The 24614-nt window shown below is 40.6% G+C and overlaps 1 protein-coding gene across 1 annotated transcript in view; it reads left to right on the top strand.

Moving 5' to 3' along the window:
• The first annotated feature begins 2807 nt into the window (after positions 1–2807).
• LOC119905978 (poly(rC)-binding protein 4-like) overlaps positions 2808–24614 on the top strand; it is a 40169-nt gene continuing 18362 nt past the window's right edge. Inside the window, exons 1-5 of the mRNA XM_038723430.1 lie at positions 2808–3157; positions 16668–16858; positions 17033–17056; positions 18425–18457; positions 20881–20997. Of these exons, the coding sequence (XP_038579358.1) occupies positions 16751–16858; positions 17033–17056; positions 18425–18457; positions 20881–20997 (282 nt within the window). The 5' untranslated portion in view covers positions 2808–3157; positions 16668–16750. The remainder of the gene's footprint in view (positions 3158–16667; positions 16859–17032; positions 17057–18424; positions 18458–20880; positions 20998–24614) is intronic.

Here is a 24614-nt window from a genome sequence, read left to right as displayed (position 1 = left end):
CTCTTTCATGGTTTAATGGACATTGGAACACCTGTAGATTCTGTAGCCTTATCATGTGAATTATAAAGAAAGTTGTTGTTAAGTTTATACGAGAAATCTATTTTATGTTTGATAAAGTAAACATTAAATAAAACAGAGATGTCAAACCATTGCTCCTTGCTTGAGAGGGAATCAAAGACGATTGCAGCTTTCAAGAAGATCAAGCGACTGCAGAAGTTACTGTAATGAAAGGCATGCCTACTGTGAGCTCTGGCATGTGGAAGCAGACAAAATCAGAATGTGTCTTCAATCACCATTTGTCAGGACGAAGTTAAGAAATGGCGTGAAATCCAATGCAGAGAATGTTAAGCCATGTTTGCTTGTGCATGAGAGGATTGGAGAGAAGAAGAGAGAGACGTTCCAGAGCTGAGTAATTGTAGCTGTTGCCCTGGTGTCATCTCTCGTTCTTTCAGTACCATTTAGAATGAGAGGTATTTGTTAAGCTTGAATGCTCCCAGACAAGCAGGGATGATATACATTGTGTTTGCTGAAGCAAAATGGGGGTCTGTATACCGTGCCTAATTTCAGCGCAAGCTAGGCTTTTGTGAATTTGACATCACTGTCTAATTTACAGCTCGATTTGATTAAAGAAATGACACAGGCAAGCATTTAGGCTTAACCAAACTAAATGAGAAATTATCCAAATTCAGACACATATGTGGTGTGGTTCAGTCACAGAAAAGTGAATCCAAAAACCAGAATTAAACCAAAATGAACACATAGTTCTCTCTCTATTACCCTCACGCCTACACTCTGCAGAAATAAAACATTTGCACACATAGTAGGGAAGAAAACTAATTCATTCCTAAGAAATCCCACACCTAGTGCAGTGTGTGCTCTGTAAGCATGTCCAACCACTGTTTACTGCAGATCTGACTGTGTTAATTATATCCCTGCATTACATGTGGCACGTGTATTTATGCAGTCACAATTCCTTCTCCCAGTTGATGGCTGTGTCATATTCCACAGTGCACCTTAGCTGCCATATCACCATGACAGGTGGCTGGAAGCGGTCTGACCCATAGACCCCTAGTGGTGGTTGCATTTTTAACAAAGTGCCCTGTCTTTCCACAATAGATTTGAAATCACACAGCACCTCCTACTGTTTGAAAAACAACATCTCGCTCTGTCACTCGATCCGATGGACCCATAGCAAGTCATTGCTTCAAGCTGTTATATGGTTAAGTGCTTGATTCATAGGCACCTTTGTGTAGAAACTCCCATTGGAGCTGCCTTTGCACTGGTGACGGATTAAACAATAAAAGGCCATATTGTCATTCTATTGCTTGCTTTAAAGTTATGTGACCCTGTCAAAAGACATACTGTAATGTGTTTTCCGTCAAGGTTAGTGTCTAATATGGCTTTATTCACTCAGTGGCACTGGATTGGGTTAGGGTTGGGGTAATCATAACAGATAACTGGATGTCTTTTGTCTCAAAAGTGACCCTGTAAGTGCTTAAAATGTGCTGAAACCCAGCAGCTCCCGACGTCATGATTCTCATCATAAATTTGGGAAATAAAATGCTAATAACGATAACAAACTGTATGAATGTATCTGCTGTAAATATCTACGTATTTTCCCACTCATGATCTTATTGACTTTTTGTAGTGCAGTTCTATTTTGACTCCCAGCCAAGAGAAAATGTCACCATCAGGCAATGAAACAGCTTACAGTAGTAAAAATGTTCAACAGTGATAAATAATCACACACACACACACACGCTGCATTACTTATTTATTTGTTTGCTGTGAATGAGAGGCACCTGAGAAACAACTGAGATCATTTGTGAAATAGATGGAGATGTCATGCTCTGAAATTACCCACACATTCCCTCCTTCACACTGGAGCAGTGGGAGCTGTCTAGATGTCTTCTTTCACTGTCAATGAGCCAGACACGTTTAGCGAGAGAACCGGAATGATTCAAAATGTTTTGTCCCTTCAACGTTGTTTGTTCCGTCATGTCTCAAAGGAAAAACACATCAGCGACTTGCTAAAGATACCTGCACTTTATACGGTTACTATAATTTACAAAAAGGCTATGGCAATCCAGACCCTGTGCAAGGTCAGGCAGGGGCAGAGAGGATCTAGACTCTAGAACGGTCTACTTTCTTTTTACCACCCTAAGGATGAATAATATTATATAAAAATAATAAAACATAAATCCATGAATATGCCTCCCATTTTTTCAGAAACTTGCAGTAATGTGATATGATGAACAATTGCAAAACCGAGCTAAATACACTAGATGGCGCACTGTGAGAGAAAGTCACTGATCTCATACACACCAAAAACTTCAAAAGGCAATACCAATTACATTTGCGACCCCAACTTTCATTTAAAAAATAATTTTGTATTGCAGGCCTATACATTAGAAAATTTTGCTCAAGATTCTTATTAGATCTACATGTTTTGTTGGCTGCAGCCTGACAGTTAACACTTGTGGCAATTTCTAAAGGGTGACTGTCACTTAACCGGAGTTTAAAGGGGTGTTAAAAGCAGATGTTTCGTGAAGAATGTAAATGGCCACCCAGTTAGGCCCTATCAATTTCTGCACTCACTACTGTAGGGTAATTGAGACATGATAATGGCGCACCATTCTGAACAGTCTGATTGATTCAGCAGATGTAATTTCCCCGGTCATGCTATGATTTAACACCGCTGCAGAGGCTTAGAGATCTTGAATGAGTCAATCTGCGGTGATACGCGCAGGGAGAAGCGTGCTGCGCTCCCAGTTGAGGTCCTGCGGGGACAGGATCACATCGCACCGGCCGAGGCGGAGATACGAACGTAGGCTACTGGAGGCTTGAAGCCAGCTGAGCTGAAGGACTTTTTTTTACCCAGGGAGCACTCGGCTCGCTCCCACGGGCTGCCTCGGTTAATTGTGATCAGGGTGAGCGGGGTGGTCGCCGCCTGCATCTGTTTTTGTGTGTGCGTGTGTTTGTGCGCGTGTGTGTCTGCCCTCCTCAGCGCACAGGCGCCCTGCACTCCAGTCTGCTGACACACCGGGAGGACAGTCCGCACTACACGTCCGTGTCATTGGACTCTATGTGGATACAAAGCCCGGTCAACACAGTTCCATGGGGATACTGCAGCCTGCGACCTCTTACATGAAAACAGGTAGGCTTAAATTATTATTATTAATATTATTGTTATTATTGTTATTATTATTATTTGGAAAGGCATGTTTCTGGACAGCATGTTCTCACTTCTCCAACTTGGAACTCACAGCTTTGATCAAATAGGCGACAGTCTTTATCGCTATCCAGTGTCAAATTTTGAGTCTTATTCCTCATTATTATACGAAAAAGACAGACGTGTATTTTTTAATTTAACCTACAAACTCTTGTTAATGAGCAATCACCGAATTAAAGGCCACTTTAACTGTTTAAATAATAACTGTCCCTCTAAATTACTACAGTGTCCTGTGTTTGTGCTCGGGCGCACTCACATGAGTGGTGAAATCTCATACTGGTGCTGAATAAATGAAGCCATAAACTAACTCGGTCGTTAAATCCAGCATATGGCAGAAAGTCCCCAGATGAGCAGACTGGGGGGGACAATTGGTCTGTTGTGTGTGTACGGATTTTATGATAATGAAAGTGGACCCCGCGTTGGCCAGGCCAGTCTTGAACACTGTGGTCATTCTCAACAAGTCCAGTAGTGTGGGCGCCAGCTCGGTGCTGAGGCAGCGAGTGTGCGTGACAGCACCATTATTCACGAAGACGCCTAATTACATTATTCTTACACTGGGTAGAGAAAAGGTCTTGATAACCTTACCCAGATGAAAACCAAATTCACATGCAGATGTTATGCTGTTGGGCATGTTTTACGCAATTCTATTATTAGATATAGGAATCAGGGTCAGATTTGGCGAAGTAAGTAGTTGTAGACACTCTTAAACAGACAGTTATGTTTATTTGTCCACACAGTTTCCAGATATATCCTGTATTTTGTTTGCTAGACACACTTCACAGCCAGTAAACACCAGCCATTTTAAGAATTAGGTTCATTTAGTGTATAGGGTACAAACAGGCTTCTCAAAATCTTAATTTACCATACCATAGGCTTTAACACGATTTGATTTTTATATTTGTATAACTGGAATGAAAATATGTCCTGTTTCCACGTCCAGTGTTATTAACACTCATGTGTTTTGCATATTTTGGCCCATATTTATCCACTTTAGCACAACAGGTCCATTTAATACACAAGAGACCTATTGTCTTTAGACTCTCACAAATAAATCAATAAAAACAGCATCTGACAGCTGATTGATTTAGGAAATCATGGTTCTTGCTGCCTGGAGATGCTTATGAATATTGTATGTGCACCTCCAGTGTGAAACAAACAAAAGAGAAATATGACAAAATTGGAGAATTGCACGTAGGGTGTAACTGTAAGCTGCTCCTGGAGGAATTCATTTGGAGGCAATGCATTGTATGACTGTTTAACTGAAGAAGTAGCAGAACATGATTCAGATTTATCTTCCCAAGCACGGAGATCAATAAGGAATAGAATTTTCCTCTGTGTGTGTGCGGTGAAGTCTTGTTTGGGTGCAGATATATACTTTTTATTCCTGAAAAGGGGAACAGGGAATAGGACAAACAATTTGGCTGATGTGAGATGCACAGTTATCTTTTAGAAGGACTCCAGGGGCCACAAAGACAGACCATCATGTATTACTGAGTCTCTGTCCAAACTGCAATCCCTTAATGCAGTCTGAGAGTCAGAGATCTAATAAGAAGTGGAAGAGCATCTTCAATAATGAAACCCCACCTGCATCTCTGCTGCAGAGTGAGGGCTGGGGCCGAGAGGCTTCATAAATAACAGAAACCAGACCTGACACGTGCTGCTCCAACGTCTGGGAACTGCCAATAATCCCTCTCATCTACTAAGATGCTGTTCTGGCAGACTGAAGGGGTTTGGGAGGGGAAGGCGCAATGCTTAGTTTTAGTTTGCAGTGATCAATAATATGCAGCCCAGTGCAGCAGCTTTACCCTATTAAACAGTTTTGCACAGATATACTTTATTCACCTTTTACTGACGAGGGGAATACAAAAACAACAACAACAACACGAGGGAGCAGACTGACAAAACATCTTGAATTGCATGCTGATTTATGCTGATATCAAATTCGTCATTCACATCGACTTAAAACCTGTAATAACTTGTGGTGCTTTCGGGCTCCACGTTTTACGAGGTAAATCAGTATCATCATCTTCACTCAGGCATTCATTTAGATGCTGTTGTCACAGGAGCGTTGTTGTGATACAAATTAATTTACTCTCCAATATTTGAGATAAATCCCCTGTAGCAATTAACCTGCATTTGAGCAATTAACCTGTGCTTGTCGCTATCTAATAACTACACGCTCTTGAGACTCAACTCCCTCTTTTCCAGCTTTGTCAGTCGAAATAGATTTTGTGCTACCGAGTTCATTATCCTTGTGGTTTATCATGAAGAGAGGCATGCAACAAAGTCACATGAATGCTTATTGATTTGTGATCCGGCAGCCATGCAAATATGCAGTGTAGATTGCTTTGTTTAGAACCTTCATGTTCTGATATGAAGAGAGTCTTTCTCCTGAAACAGAATGTGTGACCCTCGCTGCTGTTCTTAAGACTGACCCTGTGGCTGACAGAGCTGCGGGCTGTCCCTGCTATGAAAAGATAGCACTGTGTTGAGCTCTGACGATTGACCCAGCAGGCCCCATGACTCTCCTGTTGTGCCTCTCAAAGAGTCTCATGAGCGTGATTTATTTAGTTCAGAAGTTACACTTAAAGAGCAGCTTTCATGTTGTGTATACTGAACAGAAAGTGACTCAAGAAAAAGAAAAGAAAAAGGATAGGTGTATGCTAAGTATGCGACTCCAGGGAGGAAGTGCTGTATATCAAGCGAATAAGCTAAAAGACTGCCTTCGTGACAGTAATCCGCTTTGCTCTACAGTACACTAAATGGAGGTTTTCTTTCAATTGGCCATCTGCATCAGTGTGTGTGTGTCTGTTTTTGTATAGCGACCAAGAAGAAGCGAAGCGTTTTATCCCCCCCTTCAGCTGCCGAGTGCCTGAAATATTTAACAGGGACTGCACTATTTTTGGGTTTGTGCTCAGTTTGTTGAGGAGCTTATGTAATATGTAGTTTCAGTGCTACGCGCATGGTACTGTTGTGTACCAAAACACAGCAGCATCTTGGCTAACTTAAGTGTAGTGATGATGTAAACAATATGATTTGGCAGCCATACTGTACGCCACTATGAAGGACACTGTAAATCAGAGCACGGTCATGGTCACCATCTGTGCTTTGATGAATTCAATTGCCTGTTTTTTTAAGACAGTGCCTTGTCACGGAGGCCAGAGCCAGTCCGCATCTTCTCATGTTACTTGTTTATCCGAGATATCGATCAACTCGTCCCTCTTCGCTCCAACTGTCCCTCCATCTCTCCCTCTTTCTTTCTCAATTTGTCTCTCTTCTCTCTATTGCTACTGTTTCTCCTCCCTCTCCTCTCTTCTCTAAGGTGTCAGATTCTCTGACTCATGCCCTGGTGTGGAGGATGGGAGGAAAGCAGGGATGAAAGAAAAGAGAGGAAAGTCATTCTGCAGATAGAGAGAGTGACCTTCATCCAGTAAGAGGGATGGGATAAAAGCTAGAGTTAATACCCTGCCAAAGTGTTTTCTCCCCCCATGCCAAAAAAAACCCCAGAATGATATACAGTCCTAATAGAAGCTCTCTAATAATAAGAATCATGCCATTGTACGTCAAGGCAAGGCAAATGACCAGAAAATTCCAGTGTTGAATCCAGAGGGATAAACACTCTGGAGAAGTCAACTGTTTAATCAAATGAAAACAGCACTTTAGCATGTGACATTTAAAACCAGATTTTCCAAAATTTACTCTAGGAGATCTGTAAAATGGAAAAGACTAGTTTGCAACTGAAATAGACCTGCAATAATTAGACAATCAATCGGGGGAAAAAAAACTTTCACTTCTTAAATATGTAGATTTGCTCCTTTTCATTGTCATACTAATTTAAATATTAGTTTTTTGGACTGATTGTTGGATAAAACAGGGGATTTGAAGACTTCACTAAAGACTCTGGTAAAGTTCTATTTTTTCTGATATTTTACAGATAAAATGACAAATTGAGAAAATAATCAGCAGGTTAATCGATAATGAAAATGATCCACCTACGTAAACTAAGATAAGGAAAGCTAAATGACAAGTATACAGTATATAGGCTTGGGCCACACTGTCCCCATGCTAACTAAAGCCAGTGTAAATACAGGCTCGGACGGTGTCACTGAGTGCCTGGAACCAGCAGCCGCTTGGGAGATAACAATTGACAGCCCAGAAGCACGGCCCTGTAAGGTTCATTATCTGAACGTTTGTGTTGTTTTATCCCTGCTGGCAAATAAAGAGAAGGAGGAAGGAACTTGGTTTTACCTAATGAGGAGACAAGATCCTTTGTAAAAACAACTGCATCAACACTTGATCAATGTATGTTTCTCAGAGAGCGTCCATGTTCTTTCAAGGGTACTGTATATGCATATTATAATGACCATTGAGCCAGAACTAACTAAACACTGCTCCAGCCTGACAGTCACAGAAACTGATGGCTTAGGATAGACCGCCAAAATGGAATGTCAATTATGCCGCTGTTCATTAGCTGTTGGATTCACTCGTAATTATGCAGATTCTGCAGGCAGATTGACATGATTATAAGTTGCCATGACAAGAAGAAGCCCTCAAAGTATTGATTCACTCGTGTCTGTGAGATGATAGACTTTGCAGATGCAACTGTTTCAATAATTTGCACATGCTGTAGCTCCGAGCTGTCATTGCATTGCTGAACGGGGGATGACAGTTGGCATTATGGTGAGAAATAATCTGCTTTTGTGTGTAGATAAGAGACTTTTAGTTCTGATATGTTCCAAAATATGTTTGGGGGATACAGTATTATGTTATAAATCAGAAACGCATTTAATAACCAACTTGATAATGCTCCAAATTTGTCATGACAGCCAGAAATCCCACACAGTTTTAGAAGATGCCTAGACTTTTTTCACAGCACTTCAAATTAGAAACTTTCATCGGAACTTTATGTCAGATTTGTTAATGCAACCTGTAGGAAATCTTGTAGTTTTATTCACTCTTTACAACACAACACATCATGGATAAAAAACACTGCCTTAGGGTAATCTTATCAGTGTCAGACCACATTTAGGTACAGTGGCTGCAGCGAACGTGGCTGTTGGCCTCCTCTCTGCTGCAGGGAAGCCGATCTGGCTCCAAGAGCACCAGGCAGCTCAGGGGTCTAATAACCCTCTCTGGGGCCTTGCGGTTGACAGGCGGCTCACACTGCAGGCTGACACGGTTATGCTTTAACACCAGATGAAGCCGGGGGCTGATAGGAGAGGACAGTCCCCTCTGCGGCAAGGGCTGACCCCTCCCATTATATGTGACAGAGCTGAGAGAGACATGCTGAGAGATGAAACACTGCTCTTTAATTTCAAGCCTCTCCTGTTTCACAACTAAAGCTCTCTCCTCCTGTCTCTTTTTTTGTCTTCTTTTCTCTCTTTTTATCTCAGTGGATAGAGTGTGGAAGGGCAGCCATGGTGGAGACACCTTTCATACCTAAATCAAGTACTTATAAATTGTGAGCTTTGCCTGTCAAAGTGTTATATAATAGAGTTATAGGATATGAGAGATTTCTGTATTAGTGTTTGCCACCACTCTTCTCAGTGGATTAACGTGTGCAGGGTTCAGGTGGGAATAAGTGATATTTGCTCGCACCAATCAGAATTCTGCAATATTTGGACAAAAATATGATGGTCAGTTGTAGGGTTATTTGAGGGGAACTTGTGTACCATTTCTCCATTGCTGGCTGCTGCCATGTGTGGCTTGGGTCATCACAGTAGCTACAGCTGAACAAGGATAAGATGTAATTTTTAAAAGTCTGAGAGGAGGTTTAAAGTATGCTTCATTTGCACAACAGTTTTAGTTTTATACTGTCTTCTCTCAGCAGTGTTAAAATCACTATGCGGCTCATAAGCAATATTACTGATGAATCCTAGCATGACTTGGATGTGGTAAAGCCAATCCAACCATGCAACACTTCTTTGAATATTTCATTCACATAGAACTGTTCATTTTATCAAGAAGCCTCAGCATAAAGTCGTAATTTTGCTGAAATGTAAGTACTCAGGGTCTTTTGAATGTGCTGTCATTAGCTGTGTTGGTCCAATCTACTATGTAGAGCTTCAACACACTCTTAGGTACAGTATGTAGTCAAAACATTCATAGACAGAATCTCCAAATGGCTTGTTTACATGTGTTTGTGTTCTTGTGTAGATGTGTGCACACATGTTTGTTCCCTGAGGATCTCATTTAACTGGCTGGCCACTGGTGAAAATAGACCGCAATAGAGGACTCGATTTCTTTCCCCTCTTGTACAGTGTGTGATTGAATTCTTCTTCTTCTTATCATCATCATCATCACCATCATCTCAGGAGATGATGCTCTCATTGTGTCATCCCATGTACTCAAACATGGCAGTACTTTGAGTTTGTTCATGACAGATAGCTGCCTCCTGTGGAACTTCTCAGCAGATCAAAGCCTGTCGGCTCTTGTGTTTCAACAGGACACTTTTTGTGTATATGTGTGTGTGTTAGTGTGTGCGAATTGTTGGCTGCTTTCATCCCAGCAGCTGTAAGTGGGAATGTGTGCGCTTTGTTTTGCTGCACACAGCGAATGTGAATGTGGCTGTCTCTATGTATATGTCGGGGGGGGTGTTCACCTCTTGCCGTTACGGTGCGCGTGTACACACGTTGACACCCTCTCACTTACTGTTCTATACTGTATGTGTCCACACTGAGGACACCCTATCCTCTCTAGCTCTGTGTGTTTATCAAGCATACTCAATACCCTTGACCCCCTTTATGTACTATATGAGGAGGGGAACCCTGCTTCTATGTTTCACCATGGAGACCAGACTTGTACACATTCCATCTTCATTTCCTCTAAGCCGGCCCAGAGCAGTCTGTTTGCCAATGTGAGAGACATGTTTGCGTCACAACAGGTGTCCAGTCCTCTAGGCACACAGGTTGTACAACACCTTTTTCATCTCGACAGTCTCTCTGGAGTGAACGCGCCTGAAAACTTTGCAAAAAAAAAAAAGATTGCTGGCTGCTATCAAGGGATGTATGCTGCTTGCTTTTTTCCGTGACATCTTTGATGTATGCTTCATGGATGTAAGACCAATATCACACCTCTGGATATCTTAAAGCACAATTCCAGTTTATTACATTTGGTAATAAGCTGGGTCTTACTTTTGAAGTTTTTGGCATGATTCAGTGTACTGATAAGAGCCAGACAAGCAAATTAAATTGTTTATGTTATCATATGATGAGGATCAGTGAGGTTCATACAATAGTTGTATGTAAATTTTGAATAGTGTATTATCTTTTAGTCTATGAAATGTCAAAAAGTAGTTTAAAACAACGCAAATCCCACTTTCCCAGAATCCACAATGATGTCTCCAAATAACTTGTTTTGTCTGACCAACAGTCTAAAACCAAAAGATATTTTATTTACTATCTGTATGACAAAGCAAAGCAGCAAATCCTCACGTTTGAGAAGCTGCAACCAGCAAAATTCTGGCATTTGTGCTTGAAAGAGGACTGAAACGGCAAATTGATTGTCAAAATATTTCAGATTAATTTTCTTTCATATAATATAATAGTGTGATAGGAATAGAACATCAAGTTGTTAAAGGACTGGTCTGACTTTGGACTTTTTGTTTGGAGAACATTCGCCAGCCCTGGTGATGTTACAATCAAACATTTCAACATGTTTTCATGCCTTCATGAGTTCACTGAATTCATTCATAAGAAAGTTGGATTTAATTCAGTTGCAGACTGTACAATACATTGTATTTGGTCATAAACATAAAAGTATTGCACATGTGAAAATTTTGACGTAATGATGGCGCTAGTAAAAAAGTCAGATGATTACCAAAGTGATTACATTTCATCCTGAGGGGGACATGAATGTTTGTATACCATTCCATGGCAATCCATGAAAATATGATTCAATAGTTGTAGACATATTTTAGTCTAGACCAAAGTAACTGATAGACCAAACTGCTAATTATTAGCCAAACTGACCTTCTTTACTTGCAGTATTTTTGTGCTACACAGTTTTCCTGGGCAATGAGGGATTATTACATTTCACATGTACTTACTTTTGGTGTTGGCTCTAAATAAACTGATTTATATAATCTGGCTTAACTGTTAGCATGTTTACAACCTATCTGATTGTCTGGCCACTGGTGTTTCTTACCACATCAGACTTCATTTTAGCTGTCTCACTACAAATACAAGACCCAAATAGCAATAATACGTAATTCTCCTGTAATTTAAATTTAGCTGCTATTTTCTTAAGGCAATTTGTTTTTGTGTCAGTCATTTGGTTTCACAAAGTCATGCTTAATTCACTGTATATAAAGATGAACGCAACAAGGAGCTCCTGCATACTGGATTCAGTCAGGCAGAGCAGAACCAAGGTTACACAGTCAGTTGCAGAGGAGCAGGACAGTGGATGAGCTCCCCGCCTCTCTCTCTCTCTTTCTCCTGGTCGGACTGTATTTTGGCAGCCTGGCGCTGCAGTCTCACTTTGCTAATTCCCTGTTCTGAGTTACAAGGTCTAATTTAGAACAGAGGGGCTCTGTTCATCCTGGAACGCTGCTGCTTGGGATTCTGGAAATGAGGAGTACAGAGGCTCACCGCCCTCACACAGACAGAGCACATGCCTTGTTATCAACCCACAGAGCAGCACATAATGATCCCTCCAACCATTAGCTCCTAATGCAATAAAGTGCTAACATTTTAGCCATGCCCTTCAGTGCCTGAATATAATGAAGTTAGTCCACGGGTTGCACAAATGCGCTCTGTGATAACATATGTGTTCTGGATGCATAGATCAAGCTCGAAGTCATGATTACTTGGCCTTATAGTCTTTGGCTGACAGGAAGTAAAATGTTAATTTTTTTGTTTATCTCAACCCCCGGAGGCTTTCTTTGATATTCATGGAAATTGTATGGAGATGAGCTTGTAACCGATAATTTTGTGAGTTAATCCAATGAGCATCTTGCTAAAAAAAAGCAGAGGAAGTTTGATTTTGGTGCAATCTAATCCAGTCAAATGACACTTTGCTCCACTTACTACCACATTTTGACAGGCTGGCATGTCAGACTGTGCCACGGCCATGGAGGGAATATAAAACCCATACAGGCAGTCAAGCTCTGTGACATCTTAAGAGGGATGTGTGTGAGCATTTGAACGTGTCTTTGCAAGCAGCCAGCGCATAAATAAATCAGCCAAGCAGCGATGGCCTTGTACACTAAGCAAAAGCAATAAAACTGCCTACAACAAGTCTCTCAGGAATTTGGATCTCATCTAAAATAACACCCATTTATTAAACATGATCTCCTCACATCGCTCACCAAATCTACAAACGGCATGCAGATTTATAAAAAACACACACATGTCAAGCAGAGTCAGTAGGATTGCTGCAGTGGCACTGTAGGCTTGTTGGAATGCACTTGGCAGACAAACAAGTGGCCTTGATGGGACAAAAAGGGGAGTATAGTTTGTTACTGTGTTGTTGTTACTGAATATGAGTGGTTTAAATGATCCATAACGATTAAGGAGTCCACTGTCATGTCGTTTTTTCCTCAAATATCTAAAAAGTTAAAAGTAAAGAACTGATATTATTAGTCAATCACCCGAAATTAATTGGCAACCACTTTGATAATTGATTATTTAAAGGGGCTTTATGTAGTTTTTCAATGAAATACTTATTATCACTTTTTTTACTTCCTTTCTGTCAATGGGCCGTAGCCTCACTTAGAAATAAACCACAAGCCTGTTTTCTCTGTTGCTTGGAACAGCCACTATTCTGCTATTAATGTGAAGGCACTGGGTCGAGATGTAGCCCTGTTCTTTCAGACTCAGCCTTTTTTTCCGGAAGGATTGTGCCAATATGCTGGCTGGCTGCGCTGTCTGAAAGATAACGTTACGGAGCTGAAAAGGGGTTTGATTTGATCTGCCTCTGAGCCGGGAACGTTGAAGTAACAGAACCTGAACATGTCTGTATGAAAAGACACCGTCGGCATACTGGTGTTTCCGGGATCTCTGAATGAAAGGGGTTGTGTTTCAGATTATGCTCACTTATGAGTTCAAGATAGCACTCGTACAAGCACAAACCTCTTAAATCAATCTTAAAACCGCACCGCTAGTGGCCGGTGAAAACTACATATTGCCCCTTTAAGTAATTTTTAGCTACGCTAGAAAGCAGTGTCGGTCCACCACTTTGGTCCAGATTGAAATATCTCAACATTTACTGGATGGATTGGCAAAAATCTTTTTCTTCAAACATTAAAGGTTCCCAGAGGATGAATCTTTAGTGCTTTGGTGATCCCCTGAATCTCCTTAGCGCTTCCAGCAGGTCAAAGTTTTCACTTATTCAGTGAAATATCTCAACATCCACCAGATGGATTTGTACAATATTTTGGGCGTGGACATTTATGGTTCCCACATGACGTATGCAAATGACTTTAATGATCCCAGAATACTCATTGTGAGCATGCTGACGTTAGCATTTTTCAGTTTTTTTATGTAAAAATGCCAAACATTATCTGGATCCAGCTTCTTCAATGTGAGGATTTGCTAGTTTTCTTTGATATATGTGAGAGTAAATTTAATCTGTTTGGGTTTTGAACAAAACAAGACATTTGAAGACCGTAGGTTTTTAAAATTTCAATTTCAGATGATTTAAAAACTTGTGACTTGTTTGGGGTCTTTAAAGATAACTTAAAAAAACATCTAAAACTTTCACAACAATGCACCCATCATTTTGTCAGTGGGTAATATAATTTTTTCCTTCACTCACATTCACCTTCTTATTGTAGGGTTGACGTAAGGGTTGAGAAGGGGTTGGGTGTTGGCGTACCATTGTATGTTGTGAATGTGGTGTGTGTGTGTGTGTGTGTTTGTGTGTGTGTGTGTGTGTGTGTGTGTGCGCCAGTGAAGGGCATTAAGTACATGATATATGCTCTTAAACAATGTCTGATGTTTTATGTTTGATATGTCGTGTACTTTTGAATAATGTTGATATTTATATTGTATGTATTTGTATTTATTTGTATTTGGGGACTGCAGATGTAAATTAGCCTAAGGCTAACTCTGGTGTAATGCATCAAATGTTTACATTTATGTTATTAATTACACATGGTCCCTTCTAAATAAAAATCAATCAATCAATCAAAATGTGATTATTTAAAAAAAAATTATTTCAGAGAATAATCAGCTGATCGATAAAGAAAATATTCAGAATCAGAATCAGCTTTATTTGCCAGGTATGTGTACACATATGAGGAATTTCACTTAGAATTCAACATTGTTCATGATGTGCTTACTCATACAATGATGCAATAACACAATAATAAAATCAGACACAGGCTACAGTATAGAGGACACAAATATACACACTATAGACAAATTACACATACATATACATGCATACATGTACTCATGTACACAGTGCGATGGATCACACTGCAAAGGATGCTGGAATAAATAAGTATGTGCAGGTGTTATGTACTTGATGTAGGAGGATTTGGTATACAGTGTATATAATATACAATATGACAATGTGAACAGTATGAACAGCTCTGAAATAGAGAACGAGAGAATGATGAATAAATAATAGGTGGTAGCCAGTAAACAGGTGGCTGATTAGAGGCAGAGTTTCTGGGTTATTGCACAGGAATTGTTCCTGACACTGTGAGTCAGAAATCAGCTGTTCATCAGAGTGATGGCTTGTGAGAAGAAACTGTTCTTGAGTCTGTTGGTTTTCACATACAGTGCTCTGTAGCGCCTACCATAATGGAGAAGCTGGAATAGGTTGTGTCCGGGGTGAGATGGATCTGCAGTGATGTTTCCTGATCTTTTAATTTCATGCAGGTGAGCTTACCTGAGATGATTCCTGTCAGTTTATGCAGAAATTCTTTGGTTATGCAAACGGATTGTGGCAGCAGCTGCCCGTGTGGCTGGTCTCAGACGATTTTGGAGGTGAAAATGCTGGATGTGGATGTCCTCAGCTGGTGTGGTTACACGTGGTTGTGAGGCTGGTTGGCTGTACTGGCAAATTCTCTGACACGCCTTTAGAGACGGCTTATGATAGAGAAATGAACATTCAATTCATGGGCAAAAGCTCTGGTGGACATTCCTGCAGTCAGCATGCCAGTTGCACGCTCCCTCAAAACTTGTGTGTGATGGACCTGCACATTTTCGAGTGGCCTTTTATTGTGGCCAGCCTAAGGCACACCTGTGCAATACCCATGCTATCTGATCAGCATCTTGATATGCCACACCTGTGAGATGTATTATCTCGGGAAAGGAGAAATGCTCACTAACACAGATTTTGACAGATTTGTGAACAATATTTGAGAGAAATAGGCCTTTTGTGTACATAGAGAAAGTCTTAGATCTTTGAGTTCAGCTCATGATGAATGGGTGCATAAACAAAAGTGTTGCGTTTATAATTTTGTTCAGTGTACTTCCCCTGTCCACGATGACAAATACAAACAAATATCAATCAAAAGGAAACATGAATGATAACACAAAGTAATTATACACATCATGTTGAGACTGCGAGCAGCCAGGTGACTCACACAATAATCATCTTACTGTATGTCAGATAACTGACACACGTAGCCGCTGCCACATTGTCATACTGGGATCAGTGCAGATGCTTCTCATTTGCCGTCTGTGAATAAATTCTGTTTGGTCTCCCCATAACTGTGTTTTTTTCTCTCCGACTGTCTGTGATGGAGTAGATAAAACCTGGTCCCCAAAGAAACTGCAAACATGTTCAGTTTTATGAAAACTGTTGCGAATTGAATTTGATTAACTTTGCATGAATCTCATGATACGCTTGTCTAAAATGAAAATTTTTTGTCCTATTTTATTTTGCATCCAATTTCAGAAATCATGCTGGTCAGTTAATGAAGACACAGATAGTTTGCTAGTCATTGATGGCCTTAACATTGCTGACACCACCGGTGCTTCTGGTCAAAATCCTGCACACACAGTGGTATTATGACTTTGTTATGAATCACCGTCAATATTACATCGACTAATGAAGAAGTTCCCCACAGAGATATTTGATTTCCATGTGCTTTCAAAGGCCTTTCAATGGTATAAATGAGTTTGATTTCGTCTTTGGTTTGTCCTCTATCTATTTCAATGTCTTTGATCTTTGGGAATTATCATTCAGTCGACAATGCAGTTAGATACATTACAAGCATGCATTTTCCGAGAAATGAACTAGAACACGGCTATTAGTTTTAATAGTGGCTCAAAATGTTTAGTGAATAATGACACTGAATTTCTATCTATGTCTGTCTGTGCACAAGATTTACATATTGGGTGCAAACAATGGTGCGTGTGTAAGCACGAATGCATGTGTTCATGACTCGATTCACACATCTCTTCGGTAGGCTGAAAGAGCAAATCTTTTAAAATGATTAACAATTTATTTTTATGTCGGTTATTCTTTTCCCCCTCAGAGCAGCACTGAAGGACCTCGGAGAGACAGAGAACGAGCGCTGGCCTTCGTTTGACTGTGTGACACAGCGAATTAGCCTTGTTCATGCGTCTCCCTGCGTGCCACTCCCACATCACTATGAACTGTGAGCAGGACTTTGGAGACGGGGGCTTGGGAGTGACCCTAACACTACGACTGCTCATGCATGGAAAGGTACAAGCCTCCCGCTCACACTGTTTATGAGTGAGCATGCTATAGCACTGCCTCATAAATTATATAGAGATGGGAGAGAGAGAATTGATAAATACTACAAGGATTATAAATGTTTAAGCTTTTTCAAAATTGTATTCAGTGTTTGTTAATTACCTTTATTTCCTTGTATTTTAGGAGGTTGGCAGCATCATAGGAAAGGTGAGAGTTTTTATACTACTACACAAAATACTGCACATAAATATATATAGAGGTATTATTCATAAAAACAGAATGATATTCCTTTATCAGATGACGCTGATGTAAATGCTATGCCTGTGTCTAATCTTATGTAAATCTAGAGTTATTTCCCATGTTCTAAGCCAAATGCCTTATTGATTCCTTTGATGTGGATTCATAATAAGGTTTTTTAGAATACTTTTCCTCTCCATCTTGATTCTGTTTTGAAATCAACGCAGCGCACAAAGCCCTCTAACAGACAATTGTTGTTTTGAACTTTCCCATTTTAAATGTAATGGCTTTAAACCAACCCTCTTAAGACCTCACCACCAACCGTAATGCAACACAGCAATCCATCAAACAAAAACATTAGTGCACTGACTGCAAGCCTCCTGTTGAAACTGAACTCCACAGACATATTACTGTTGGCCCCTTGTCGGCATTTTAGTGTCTGTAAAGGAAGGGCCTGGCTGTTCTATGGTGCTTCAGTAGCTTCCGCTATCACGCCTTGTAATACAACACCTACAAAAGACATCAATAGAAGAAAGAACATGGAAAAAAATAAATAAATGAATGCCGGAAATAAAGGGTGCTGGAAAGAAAGATGTTACAATGGACGCTGCAATGTGTTATAGAAATCAAAATATCTAGCAGCAAATTGCGAAAAGAAAGGCAGAAAAATTGAGATATGAGTTGGCACACACTGAGCAGCTCAACAGAGAGAGGCACTTGATCTGCAGTACTCGGACTAATAACTTGCCACTCCACCCTTCAAACCTTTCTCCCTTCATATATCTGGCAAACCTCTCATCCCTTTCCCATCAATAGAAGACCAACACCGGAGTCACAAAATAATAAGTTTTCCTAGAATGTAACATAAATAAGAGTGTAGCGCAGTATGTGAGATGATTGTGTTTTGATGCTCTTGTAAGGAAGTAGTCGTCAGCGGATGCATGAATGTGTGAACAGAGGCAATCTAAAAACCAGCAGAGAATGGGCTGCCGTGTGACACAAGTCTGTGCCGTGTGACACAAGTCTGACAAAATGTTCTTGTCCCTGGCAGGAAGCCTTCATAAACACTGCATATACAGCCATTACAGCAGGTGTATGTCCCCTTCAGACGCACAGATGTATTTGATATCTGTATAAGACTGCAGCGCAGAGGACACCACTGCAACACATTACACATTCAAGCTCAAGCTGAAATTTGTTCTGTGAAATTCCAATCAGACGCTCGTGGTTTGAAACGGCAGATTTCACTTAGCGGTCAGGGACATTGTGATGTAAGTATTTTTCAAACAAAGCACATTTGATTCTGTTTAAAGCTGTCCTTCATTTTCCCTTTTTTAGAAAGGAGAGACGGTGAAACGAATACGAGAAGAGGTAAAGTGTCCATGATTTAGCAACTTTTCATCACCTGCACCAATGTTAGCATGATTTAGTTTCTGCATAGTGAGTTTTGCTATTTGCTGTTCGCTAGTTGTAGTGTGTTTTTGAGTGACTAGCTGTGTGCATGTCAGCATGTCATACAGCTGAAATAAGCACACTAGCCTGTTTCCTAGACTAAAACATGAACCAACCACATCTCTTTCATTTTCTGCTTTTTCTGTCTTTGAGTCTGGATGGTTCATCTCAAGAGAAAACATAATTCAATCTTCGAAGGCCTCTAACACTGGTCTGGCATTTGCATGTGTTAATTATAAAGATCACTTCTCCCTGCCTGTTTGGGAGCTTTGAGTCTGAAAAGCAGACAGGTACATTGTCCGAATTGCCTTTTGGGCAATAACGGCACCTTTTCAATTTAAATCCTCTCTCTCCATCATTCATTACCCCTCCTCTAGCTGCTCTCTCCCCAAATTCCCTTTCTCTTTCTTTCTCTGCTTAAAACAACTTCCTTTTTCTATGTCTGCCCCTCCATTCCCTCTTTATAAATCTCAAGGGTGCAGCCAAACTAATACTGCTTGGTTAACTCTTTGTATTAAAAAGTAATTAGGCTGACACTGTGGCGGTACACTTGATTCTTTCTCTGGCTGCTCAGGTTTTATGTTGTACTTTATGAGGCAGAAGGATAAACAGAGGAATAGTGAGGTCATGGGACAATGCAGCCTTGCAGAGCTGCTGGATAAACCACTCACCCGTGGTTGCCATCCATCCATTCATTCATCCACCCAGCCAGCCAGTTATTGCCTTTGTTACTTCCCAATTGTATGAGCCTCATCCTGTCATTAACTCCCCAGGCATTAAAGCCACAGCGGGAGCATGACTCACTGGAGTGACTGGAGAAAATGTCCCACAGGGCTGAGCACTGTCCTGTTTCTGCTCATGTGACTTCAACTCAGAGAAATACAAGGACACAAACTGGAAGGAGAGGAGGGCAGGAGATTTATCTTCCGGGGGCAATGCCCCGTGGAGAATTGTCAGCCTGAGCTACAGAGATGTGCTGTACAGCTTTTAGTCTCACCTCCTTTACCTCATGTCACTTCCTACCCAAGTGTGTGCTTTGCCGAACAGTGGTGTCCTGGCCACTTTGAACAATCTATCCACAAGAAGATTAACAAAATAGTTTGGACATTTGGCAAATGCACTTGTTTGCTTTCTTGCCGATAGTTAGATGAGAAGATCAATACCACTCTCATGTCTGCATGGTAAATATGAAGGTAGAGTTAGTAGCTTAGCACGCTGGAAACAGGGGCAAATAGCTGGCTTGGCTCTGTCAAAATCCGCATACCAGAAACTCCAGGAAGTTACTGATCTCAGCCATGAATTAGTCAGGCACATACTGTGACCCTGCGGAAAACCACTAATTGTTGTTTTTACGCTTTGGTTTTTGTGTGGATTAAATAAAACAAATATATATAACAAAAATATTTATATACTCTTTATCTATCTACCTTTGACAAGTGTGCAATTGTGACAAAAGAATTTCTCCTCAGGGATCAATAAAGTATTTCTGATTCTGATAGTGTGTAAATTGGTGAGCTTTAGAGGTGCTGGTAGGCTGATCTTGTTGCCTTCCAACAGAGCCTGGCTTGCTGTCTCAGTAGGTCAGGGTTAGAATAGTATATAAGACATATACTACATATACAGATAAATGTATGTAATTGTAATGGTAAGTTATTATTCAAAATATCTTAATTAGTTTAGTCCCTTTTCTTGTAATTCAAGAAATTGGTATGACACGAGGTTAGCTTAGCTTAGCATAAAAACAGGAAAAAGGGGAAACGGCTAGGCTGGTATGGAAGATTTTATTGGACTTCAATATTTGTAACCCACAGAAAACAAAAAATTAAATAAATGATAAAGTATTCAATAGTAAACTATATACACTTGTAAAGAAAAATTAGACTGAGTAGAGTCCAGTGGTCCAGCAGAAGCAGAAGTTGTTGTCTCCTACAGATGACCCTGGGTACTGCAATGGATATTCTTACAACTCATGAGAGGCAATGTCGCTACCGCCACCTGCTGGTGTAGCTAATAAACTGCTCTCACATTTACAGATCTCTGTTTACAGATCTCTGTGGTACAGAGTGGACAAAATTCCAGAAATGCGTAAAAAGGAAGTCACAAATGTAATGTGACCTGCAAATTGACAGGAAATGATCCGCAAATGTGCAAAAATTGTTGTGTGTGTAAAAATAGATCCACAAATGCATAAATAACACTTTGTATGTGAAATTAAAATATGTGTGCACAGAGTAAATTGTACATATTATCAAATTGCACTGTATTATACTTCTTCAATTATAAGAAAAAGCACTAAACAAGTGAAAATATAGCCAGTGGCCTAATGACCTCTCTCCCCACAGAGCAGCGCTCGGGTCAACATCTCAGAGGGCTCCTGTCCAGAGAGGATCATCACCATCACTGGCTCCACAGACTGCGTCTTCAGAGCTTTCACTATGATCACATACAAACTGGAGGAGGTAACTGTAATACATACCACCAACTGCCATCACATGCGCGTGAAATCAACTCATGTCGTCATCTCCGACAAACAAGCCATCATAACAATTTTGCCAGGGTGCGAACTACGGGGGAGCCAGGGGGAGCTTAGCTCCCCTAAATAAGACATCAGCTCCCCTAAAAGCATGATTTGTGATATTTTGGGGGGGTCTCTAAAATATTGACATTGGCATGCTTTATTGCCAATAATTTCTATATATTTCTCTATTATCATGGATCCATGCATAAATGCAGGAGTGTCAGACTTCATCTAGCCTCACTCCCTCTCTGGTACGGGTTTTGTCACTAGTACGGCCGACACACTGTAAACGGTTCGTGATCGTTCCGTCTGGCTGGATATTACATATGATCCATGCAGTACTGCAGCAGAGGGCTCTCCGCAGCGCCATGCAACTTTTCAAAATTCTTCCCTCTCACGGAGAAAAGAAAGGTCAGGTCACAAACAGCTGTTGTGTGAAGCCTAATTGTAGCAAAATGGCTACATATGATAATAATATGAATAGTTATATTTTTGTTATTATAATAATAACATAAACATGCCTGATATTTTCACAGTCTGCCCAGGCCTACATGCTTGCAGATATTAATGATTCAGCAGTAAGAATCAGTCTGCCCCCCACCCCGGCCTCTCCCTCGGTGAGAGTGAAAAAAAAGTGAACCCCCCCGAAAAGCCATGGTATAGTTCGCACACTGAATTTTGCTGTAAACCAAGATCATTTCATGTCTCTCAAGGAAACCAGTCAGGGTGCAGTCAGAAAATGCGTGCAGCAAGTTTTTGGAAGTTTCGGTGGAGCCAAAATAATTTGTCTGTGAGAGGTGAAACAAGTGCAAGAAGCAATTTCACCACATTATTACATGGAATTGTTTCCTGAGCAACATTACCACTGATGTGCTTTCCTAGCCATCGATTATACTCTAAACTGAAGTGATGGAAGGAAAACTTTTTAGCAGTGTTTCATAGAACTTGATGTGCTTTCAGATAAGATTACACTACAGAAGGAAATTTGGGATAAGTGGATTTAGTTGCTGTTGGAAAACCATTTTGACTATTGTAAGTGGAATGACTTGATGTGTGTCATACAGTAAGTTATCTGATTAGTCATCTACTGGGCCATTTCACATAAATGCATTTTTACTTTTACTGGGCAAAACATGTTCACTCAAAAAACCTGATGATTATGCAAATTACACTAATTTGTAATTTGTACTGTAAGGATTTATATATCTTCTCATTATCTACTAATGAGTTGTAGATGACAGGTTTTTCATGCTATTAATCCCCATAGTGACTGTCCATTACCACACTAATTAATACGAGACATGTCTTCACTCTGATTTAGCATCACAGCAGACACTGGCAAGGAAACAGGTGCTTCCTGCTCAGGTCAACAGCCTTCAGTAAACACACACTGACTGGGAGCACAGTGCGGTATTCATTAAAGATCTTTCACACTCACCTCTTTTCAACCCTGAAACTCTCGAGTTTCCATGACAACGTGTTGGCTGACCCACTGCGCGATGCTTCCACCATAGTTGAGTTATTGTATGTCTGACACCTTTAATTAAAAACAAAGGGGAGTAATCTGCTTTTTGGCCACGGAGTATTAGACTTGGCATTTGTTTCTGTCTCAGTAGTTTATGATTACACGGGAGCACAACCTCTCTTCATTTGGCATTTGATCTCCTGTGTGTGTTGTGTGTTTGTGTCTGTGTTTTATGGATGAAGTTTTCCTGCTGCCACATAAGTGCAAATTAAGTGATCTGATAGTCTGAAAAAACATATTCCATGCACTACTGTAACATACATGTGTTTGGTTCCCAGTTGTCAAGGTACAGCATGCATGAAAGCCACATAATCTTTCTGAATTGGAGTCCTTATCCCACCAGCAACACAATATGCTTTGGGGATTTAAGCCTAGAAACTCTTTGTGTGAGCAGTGCTCGTGTAACCAGCTGTCTTATATCCGCCAATTCGCTTTGAGAGTCTTTTATTTATATTTTTTAATAGGATGACACAAGGAAGGTTCACAGTTGTTAAGATGCAGCTTATATTTTTAGATCAAATCAAGAAAATGACTCCCAGAGACTTTTGATTGTACAGACAAGCTGTGTGCCACTGTTCTAATGAGATGAGACGTCAGAGAGCCTGATCCACCTCACTAAATATAGACACGGAGCAGAGAGGCATGAGAGCCACGTCAGAACATGCTTTTCAACTCTGAAGTTTGCAGTTATTGGAACCATCCTAAGTAAAATCCCTTAAGGTTACACATCCACAGTGACCCATCTTAAGTCACACACTGCTAATATTATTGCAAACATGAACGATTCAAAAACATGCAGCTCTGCATTCTGTCACACATTTGTAGTGGGTTGAACTCTGATGGGAAGAGAGGCAGCGCAGCGTATTTACATTTCAAAGCTTCACAGAGACACACTGTTCATTAATTAAAGCTCGGTCTCCACCCACAGCAGAACAGACACAGGATGTTTGCTACCTGCACTATAATAACACTCATCAAATCACTTACAAGTACATACAATACAGATAACATAGACATATTCAGCACCCATTCTTTCTTGTGGGTTTATGACATTGTTAGGTGCGCATGTTGCTGTACATTTTAACTTTATCCACTGAGTGTATGATGTTAAATAAGCGAGTCATAACTTTAAATTTGGTTTCCTTAAAGTTATACAATGATGTATAATTGGACTGCAACCATAGCAATCTGTCAATAGGCACATTTTTAATTTAATTTTTTCATGCTCTCAAGAATTATCTGACATCAATACACTTATACACTCTTATTCTTGAGAGTTAAATAAGAAGATGGAGCTTAGATAAGATGATGGAGCAAGAGCCAGGAGATAGTTACATTCTCTGCGCATTCGTTGGCGTCTGTAGCTACCTGTCTGAAGCTCCGTCTTAAACCTGACTCTTATCCAGTTTTAATCCACACTTTTACGTTACATTTTTTATATCCTTTTATTTAACTTAAATCTTATGTGGGTTAAGGATTTTAGTCATCCGACATGGATTTTAAGCTAGATGACCGTAAAAACGCTATCAACGCTACTGACCACAACAAAGCTCCGGCGACTAGCGTTATGCTAGCCGAGAGAACTCCATGCCCCATGAGGACTGCGTACTCCTTAAGAAAGCGAACAAAAAGATTGCTGACCTTATGGAAGACATTCGACGACTTTCAGAGGAACTCAAAGAGAAAGATTCCCTGCTGACTGGCTTTATGGATGTGGCTTCAGTGCAAGCCAAATAGATTGTTTCTCTTAGCGCAACCGCTAACATCCAGGACACCGTGCTATGGGACCCCTCTACCCTTCCAAGGCTTTCCTGCTGCTCGACTCAGCATCAGTCAACCTGGGCTGAAGTGGTGGTCCGTGGCTGCATGAGAGGCTCGGACGGGGCTGCCTCTCCTCTGCACATCAGCCTCTCCAACTGCTATGCAGCCCTGTCTGACGACACTCCGGTCCATCCAGCGGATGCACCTGCGGCTGTTTTTGCAGTCAGGTTATTTCTGTGCAGATTAAACAAAATACATATAACATCTTAATG

The sequence above is a fragment of the Micropterus salmoides genome, unplaced genomic scaffold (assembly GCF_014851395.1).
Source record: "Micropterus salmoides isolate LMB-PRFRI ecotype aquatic unplaced genomic scaffold, ASM1485139v1 Ms_hic_scaffold_16, whole genome shotgun sequence".
NCBI classification, from domain to species: Eukaryota; Metazoa; Chordata; class Actinopteri; order Centrarchiformes; family Centrarchidae; genus Micropterus; species Micropterus salmoides.
This window is presented reverse-complemented; position numbering and strand designations above follow the sequence as displayed.